We start from the raw sequence: 8,332 nt of genomic DNA, 5'->3' as shown, positions 1-8,332 counted from the left end.
GCTAGGAGCTGGAACCAACTTCCGAGGGAAGTGGTGCTGGCTCCTACCCTGGGGGGCTTTAAGAGGAGGCTTGATGCCTACCTGGCTGGAGTCCTGTGAGCCCAGTTTTTTCTCCTGCCCGGGCAGGGGGTCAGACTTGAAGATCTACAAGTTCCCTTCCGACCCGACTTCTATGATATTTGCAATTCCTAAGCGCATTTGTCCTCTACTTGTAAAGCTAGAGGCATTTAAGCAATATATTTCAGAGGTGTTTTTAAAGCACTGTTAGAGACCGCTTAAAACCAAAGGGAAAATAATAATCAATTGCCAAGCCCCAATTCTCTTAACAGTGAAATCAAACCATATTTTTCCTGTGTTAACAAATATACAGTCTATTGAACATTTTAATTTTTTAGCTCTTGAATATTTCTTTCAGCTGAAGTCTAGTCCCTATGTAAACCCTGTAAATACAGAAAAAATCCTCTTCTCATCTCATTATTTTTGGCTATTGTTCATTTTCAGCTCCTACCTGCATGTTATCGCTACAGGACCTTTATTTCAGACAAGTATGCAACTATTGGTGAAACAGCCTTGTGAACCAGCTGCAAAACTAACTGAGATCCTCCTATAAACTCAAACTAAGCAACTTTACTTAACAGGCTTTCAAATTCTACCAGCCAACAAAAGCAGCCAAAAGCAGCGCCCTTGTAAATCCAAAACTTTTTTGATAGCAATATACATGACTTAAAAGCAGAAGTGGTTTTCACTGTTAACACCCCTGTTTTTTAAATAAAAACTGCAGTTTCATTTATAGTTAAGTCATAAAGAAAAGCCACTTTTGGAGATTTCAGAAGTTGCAAATTATTTCACCAGTTGCCCATATATAATAAACTAGATGGGGAAAAATAGTGTACAATTGTGCAAGAAAATTGGCAATATTATTAAATTAATTCTGGCTAAGCGTTCAGTGATATTTAAATCAGACTACAAGAAAAACAGCACACTAATTCCCACTGAAGTTTCCAGGGCTGGAGCGCAACAAACCAGCCATACTCTGTCCAATGAAACTGAATTCTGATAAGGCAAAACATGACCCAATTTAGCTCCTCAATCTTCCTGTGCTTGATCATCAAAACTGGTTTCTGACCCTACATGTGATGTTCAGTGGATTACAACTAGGCTTAAATAGAAGTTGCTTATAAATATAACATGGCAAGTGAAATCATTTAATCATAGAACAGGAAGAAATAGTGGTCTGGGCAGAAGGAAGTGTAGTCCCTAAAACAAGGCCAAAGGAAAAAAAAAAAAAAAAAAAGGCAGGTTACAAAAGACAGTTTACCCAAAAATGTTATTGGGAAATAAACAGTTTCATAATTAACCTCCTTTCAGGTGCCGTATGTACAACATGGTAGCTGCCACAACAAAAGTAGAATTCTTATTTTAAATTAAAAAAGCAGCATGAGTAGGAGTTAAAAACCCACTCTAGTGGTTTGCTGAGTGAGTAATGGCTGACTTGGGGATAGCATCAGCTGCTCAATATCCTAGAAACCCTTTCATATTTTTAATTGAAAGCTGTATGACTAGGGTGACCATATGTCCTGGTTTGGCCAGGGCACTTGCACATTCAGTAAGCTGGTCCCAGGTACTTGGTCAAAAGGCCCCAGCCAGAGTCTGGCGGGGAGTGGAGAGGCATGATGCAATGGGCAGGCTGCAAGGACATCCCACATGCAGGCAGGGAGGAGCCTGCTCCAGTCTGCCCACCCTGCTCCTGCAAAGTGGCAGTGGTGCCTGTCTGAACACCTGCCTGGTGCACCATGCCACCCTGCCTCCCTGTAAGACCCGTGACTTTTGGCCCGTGAATTTTGACCAACCAGCCAGGACTAGCCTCCTGGCCAGACCAGGACAAATGGTCACCTTATATATTACACGTTTGGCTCCAAAACTTCAGCCTTCCATGTTTCCTAAATATTTAAGATGAGTCATAGGAACATCTACACAGAATTACAGGAGACATGGAAGCTCACAGCTTGTGGCAGAAGAATGTATAACCATTTATGGCAAGGTAAATAATCCAAATAGTAGTACAACTGTTTAAGAAGTTGAAATTCTTGGACAGTACTGTCATCCATATGCTTCTGACAGACAAATTGTGCTGCACTGCACACATACTTCAGGTTTACCCGTTTAAAAAGTAATAAAATAAAGCTTTCAAAGAGTAATTCCAGGATTTGAAAAATGAGTAAAACTAATTTTGTACAAGCTAGTTATATCTTCAGGTTGAGAGCTGGGATACAATTCTCATCACAACTATTTTATCAATAACTCTGCCACTTACCATCATGTCTAATGCAACTTAGCAGATGCAGCCACATTACCTCACGCTACTTTAAAAAACAGATTATCCTGTTGCTCAGTTTTGTTGTTAATAACCATTACTTGTTTGTATTTTGGGGAAGGTATAATACAGTCTGAGCAACTGCACTCAGTAGTTCAGATACTCACAGCTTTTACTTTCTTCTTCTTTAAGGCAAAAAGGCAATAATGGATTAATATGCTGCAATTTCTGTGCCAAAATCACATGGATTCTGGGGACTAGTGAGGCAGGAGGACTGTGTACTCTCTGTTCTTCTGCTGTATCCATGCACTCCATAGGATCAAATAGTGATGAGGCGCTCTCCCTAGTAAATGAGACAATAAAGCCAAGCTTATGTGAATTCTATGCGAATTCCCCTTACTTCTGAAATGTATTTGGAATCCTTGCCAAAACTGCAATACACAAAGACAAGTAACATATATTCTTAGCTTCATCTTACTGAAAGATATATTTAAGCTATCAGAATATATTATCTTTCCAATAAGATGTTTAATTAAAACTGTAGGAATTAAAGAAGTCATAACAATGAAAATCATAACAATTTACACTACAATTTATGACTACTTAATTAGATTCAAACAAAAATATACTGCTAGTTTTCTGAAAATACTTTGGAATTTGTAAACATCTGTTTTGTGAAGTAAATTTACCCCTACCTGATCATTACATCACCAAAACGAGAGCTGTGAAACATTCTTCATGATAACAAATTTCTGTTGAGCAAATAAATGTTAAGTGCAACAACTGTGTTACAAGTCCATGAATGTACATTTGTACTGTTTTAGAGTTCCAGAGTTTCAGTCTTGCACAATTTTTAATAATCACAGAACATGTAAATTAAAACATTTTCCAACAGGGGTCCTAAACCCAAACTTGAATAGCTATTTCAAGGGATTAGAGAACAATCCAGTCATGTTTATTTAAACACTGGCATCTCTGAAGAGGCCTTAAAAAGTTTGATTCATGGGGCTGGGGGTTCAGGTGTGTGTTTAAACAGGTGTCTACTCTGCAACCAGAATAAGACTAAGACAAACACCTGATGGTAACAATCTTCAGACAGTACCGACTACATTGGCTTTGTACTGATGGTACAAAAGTGATGGCTCACTGCTCCTTACTTGGGGCAGCTGCTAACTAAAAAGGCCAATACCATCTTTTTCTCCTTATACTTAATTCAATGACTGTAAAGTTCAAGATCCTTGCTGTATTCCATTTTGTGTATTTGAAAAATGACCAAGAACAGAAAAGTTTTGTGATGAGGCATGTTGAACTAACACTAGTGTTAAGCTACCATCAGACAGCTGATTAGCAGAGACAGCTGACTGTGCTGAGTTACTTTTAGAAGCTTGTCTGGCACTACACGGATTCAAACTGCAGTTATCAGTGTAACAAACAAAAAGGAAAAATAAAAATCGCACAGAGAATTAACACATTCAAAAAGACAAAGATTCAGAAACTTGTATCAGTAGTACAGGACTTGCAATCTATGCAGTCCAATATCCTGTCTCTGGAAAGTGAGTGGCAAAACATTATCCTGGGATGGTGGAAATGAGGAGACCCAGAAGAAATTTAGGCAGACAATTATAGAAAATTGTGACCTAGTAAGTGATTTTGTCCCCTAGAATGCCACCAGTTACTGACTGGTATAATACAAGGTTCTATATACCTTCCATTTTAAAAAAAATCCCATCTAATGTACTTGGACATTTTTGTTTTCCATGCATATGCCCAATTCATGTTTTTGGATCTGGAAAAACATGATAAAATATTCTGTGGAGCTAATTTCTACAGATTAAGATTTCTTCTTTAAAAGGATGCATACTTATTTTAGTTGTAATCCAAGTTTAACTGGTCATCCCTTTATTGTGTTATGATGAGAAAGGAGAGAGCATCTGCTATAACTCCTTTACACCAATTATTATTTTATATATTTCCTCTCACATGGTCTTATTTCCTTTCTACACCAGAGAATCGTAATAGTTTCACTCACCTCCTATGGAATGCCATTCATGCCTCTAACCAAGTAATCCTCCAACTGGGGACTGTGAGTGCCTTAAGGGTGCCACAGGATGCATACACTATTAGCACTGTTGGGTGTGCAAACATGATTCACAAGAGATTCCAAATAGGAATCCATAACATCAAAAACATCCTGACCTGCTGAGGTCTTTCTGAGTTCTTCGCAGCAGCTGAATTGCTCTATTATTTTTTTCTGTAGTCAAAAAATGAGTGAAAGCTAAGAGCTGGCATTTTTTGAGGGATGTCTCAACTCTAACCAGGGGTATCCAGCATCTAAAAAGGTTGAGAACCACTGCTGTATTTTCACTGCTCTTCTGTTCAACCCTTCTCTATTTCTGCTATATTGTTAAAAGGTTATTATATAACTATTATAGCTTTAATCCATTTTTCTCAGTCTAGTTCTATGGATCATCCAGCCTTTTCTATTTTGAGAGAGAGAGAGAGAGAGGGAGAGAGAGAGAGACTGCCCTTTAGAATAGGACCTATATTGAATGAATGATTGTTTGCTTGAATTAGTTTGGCCACTGTTGTTTTTCGCTCAACTCTTGGATGAACACAAGCTGCTTCCTTTTCTTTTTTAGTTTGTTCCAGCACCAAATGTTGACCCTTTATTTTAACAGTGCTTCATCCTTATTACCTGAAAAGCATAATTATCTCCCCAACATCGTCCAAGTTGAAGAGCAGTGTAGAGAAAACAGTTTAGCTTCATCATCAAGTCCTTATTTTTCTTTCACTGCTCTCTAAACATACCAATTCTTTTCCAGGCTTCCTGCTTCTGATACATTTAAATATGGTGGCTTTGTCTTCAGTTGTTCTCAGAATGATCTTTTAGCTATACAGGTTTCCATCTTGCTTTACTTCTCAGTTACCATGAACTGAGAAGTGTTCCAATCCAGAATACAAAGAAATGCCTGACATTTAACTTAGCTTAATGGTTACAGAACTAAAAATTGAAGCTTACTTAGCTAGCTAGATCACAAAGGAAACTGGATGTTCACAAACAAGTCTTTCCTCCTGGGCTGAATAAGCATGAAAAATGAACTAACATTTCAGCTAGAAGTGGCATCCCCTTTTGGTTTGAGGTACACTGAGGCAATGTGTCCCTGCAATACTGATTTTGTGGACAGAGGACTTCAACTTACATGGCTATCAACCCAGCACCTTTCCCAAGCATCAATCTCAACTTGAGGAAAAAAGCATCTTTGGACAATGCTCTGACAAACGGCTCTTTCATTTCAGTTTTTAGGGCAGAAAATTTATGTACATTGTGCATTTTCAATTATAATCCCTACAAGTCTGGATCTCAGACTTACCTCTCTTCATTGTTCACTATGCTTAGCACTGGATCCACAGACAAAATGCCATATACCTCTAGAATATCATTGACTTTGAAACTATCCCAGCTCTCATAGACCTGCCAAAACAAAAAGAGTGCAATAAAACAAACAGGAGGCAGAGCAGAATGACGCATTAAGACTCATTAAAACTATATTCTTTTCCATTAAGACATGGGCGTCAAACATATGGCCGTGGGCCAGATCCAGCCCACAGAGCCCTGCCATCTGGCCCTGCGGTGCTGTTCCTGATTTTGATCAGACCCACACAAGACAGTGTTTGCCTGTGGTGCAGGATTGGTCCCCAAGCCAGATCTGGCTCGCAGACTGTCTCCCCTTCTCCTTGCACACCTGATCCAGCAGCTACTCCATATGGTGTGGGACCCACAGTGTGCGACTTGGATCCCAGAGTAGTCAGAACAGGCATCATGTGTGCTACAGTCTGGCCAAAGCAGCAGCCAGTTTGCATGCAGCGGCTGCCCTGGGCAGACTGCAACACATGCAATGCCTGTCCAGGCATCCAGGACCCGCGGTGCGTGTCACAGTCCAGTTGGGGTGGCTACTGTGTGCAGCACAGCTATTGCTCTGGCTGGATTGTGCCTGTTCTGAGATTTGCACCACCCACAGCACAGGTCCCAGACTGGGTGGAACAGCTGTTGGATCAGATATGCTGGGGACGGGGGAGGAAGACGGTGCCTGAGAGCTTGACCGGGCCCATGGACTGGCCCCAAGCTGCTTATCCAGCCTGTGGGGGCAGATGAATATGACACCTCTGCATCAAGGGATTCAGTTCTAACTGCAGAAAGACTGCCTAATATTAAAACACAGATATAACGAAGGGACTTTATTCCTCACTTTCAAACTCATATTATGCATCAATTAATAAAAACTACTTCAAATGCAAAAGTGAAATGCAAGCAATGCATTGTTCCCCCCTTGCTCCATTACACTTCTCCCCATCTCTTCAGAGAGGGCCCCAGCTCCAACTTATTCAAGTACCATGAGTCAAGATCATCCTTACACTTGGGCATTTCAAATGACAAGAATTTTGTTTTTGCCAAGTACAGCTGTGAATAAGTGTGCTACAACACCTATCAACATAGACGTCAGCAACTCTAATATCCCTTATTGGTAATCAAAGGGAAACACAGTTCAGAACTTATTTATGGAAACAGCATTACATTTTTGGGTGGAAAACAGAAGTTAGGAGGTGGCAAAATATTTTTGTCTAAGTTAACGTAGTGTCTTAACAATAACTACTCTGCTTTCAGGGTTCTCACTTCCTTCTCTCATTTATCCCCTCAGTGAGGCAATCACCCTTTTGATCTAGTTACCTTTACGAGACATGCAGGGCCTTTCTCTCCTGGCAGTGGGAAGTTTAGATCAAGTGGAGGGGAGCAGTTTGGGGAGGTCAGATGATGTCCTGCGGAAGCTTCAGTTTCTAATCGCTTTGGCTCTCCACACCCATGGATATCACCTACACTCCCTGCAACATGAAGGAATGACAGCTTTCCACAGCTTGATCAAGCACAAAAACTAAAATAAGCAACATGCACTCCTTCAGGGAGCAATATAAGGCAAACTGAATCAATAAGGAACCCTGAAGAAGCACTAATAAAGAAATTGCTTTGGAAGCAGTAGTTTCTCCTAGTCATTTAATTGTCCCTTTTGGAAGGGAGAGGTGTGTACTTCTAGTGATAAATATGAGCACCATGATGAATCCATGATGGCCTAGTTGTAAAAATCTGCATGTCTTAAACATATACAGGTTTCCCTTGCTTTTTGTGGTAATACGTTCCTGAAAAACTGTGCATGCCTCAAATTCACATAAAGGGAACCTGTTTTACAAAGTAACAAATAGGGATAGGGTACAAGACCTCGACTGCATCAGCAGCAGGTAAGTCTGCAGGAGCTGGGACAGTTCTGGGCTTTTCCCGGCAGGGGGCTTGGGTGGGCTGGGCTGGGCCAGGCTGCACTGCATTCAGGGTGGTGGCGCTGGGAGGGGGTGGGCTGCAGCCACCCCAAAATTCACCATAGCCCCCCACCCAGCACTGCTGCCACCTGCCCCAAGCACAGAGCAGCACATCCCCTGTACTGGGAAGAGCCTCGCCCCAGGGCTGCAGTGAGTGGGGCCTCCATCTGTGTTGTCCCCCCCCAGTGTGAGGGGTGGAGTGGGGCTGGGGCAGGCGCTGCACAGCCAGGGCAGGATGCAGAGTGCAGCTCCTGCTGCTACGGGGTGGTGCTTAGGGCCACGCTAAGCTCTTTCTGGAGGTGGGTTAGGCTATGTTGCACTTGGGGCAGGTGGCGGCAGTGCTGGGAAGGGGGCTGGGAGAGCCACGGCAAATTTTGGGGTGGATGCAAGAACTCCCAGCCCCACAGTCCCCCTCCCAGTGCTGCCACCACCTGCCCCGAGCACAGCCCAGTCCCCACACAGAAGAGTCTGGCATGGCAGCCCATAGCAGCAGGAGCCACACCCCCTGTCCCACTCCCCACCCCAGCTGTGCAGTGCCTGCCTCTGCCACAGCCCCAGCCCTGCTGCCGATCGGACAGGAGTGAATTTACCTCTCATAGAATAAATTTTGGGTATAAAAAGGGTCACTGCATAAGAGACCCACATACTCAACCC

General features: G+C 42.1%; 1 protein-coding gene across 2 annotated transcripts in view; it reads right to left on the bottom strand.

Annotated features, from left to right (window-relative positions):
- MCMBP (minichromosome maintenance complex binding protein) overlaps positions 1 to 8,332 on the bottom strand; it is a 32,225-nt gene that overhangs the window by 13,594 nt on the left and 10,299 nt on the right. For both annotated transcript variants that reach the window (XM_019555799.1, XM_019555800.1), the window contains 3 exons: positions 7,041 to 7,192; positions 5,686 to 5,786; positions 2,482 to 2,657 (listed from right to left, as the gene is read on the bottom strand). In XM_019555799.1, coding sequence (XP_019411344.1) covers positions 2,482 to 2,657; positions 5,686 to 5,786; positions 7,041 to 7,192 — 429 coding nt within the window. The remainder of the gene's footprint in view (positions 1 to 2,481; positions 2,658 to 5,685; positions 5,787 to 7,040; positions 7,193 to 8,332) is intronic.

Source organism: Crocodylus porosus, unplaced genomic scaffold (assembly GCF_001723895.1).
Source record: "Crocodylus porosus isolate Cpor-Errol unplaced genomic scaffold, CroPor_comp1, whole genome shotgun sequence".
NCBI lineage: Eukaryota > Metazoa > Chordata > Crocodylia > Crocodylidae > Crocodylus > Crocodylus porosus.
This window is presented reverse-complemented; position numbering and strand designations above follow the sequence as displayed.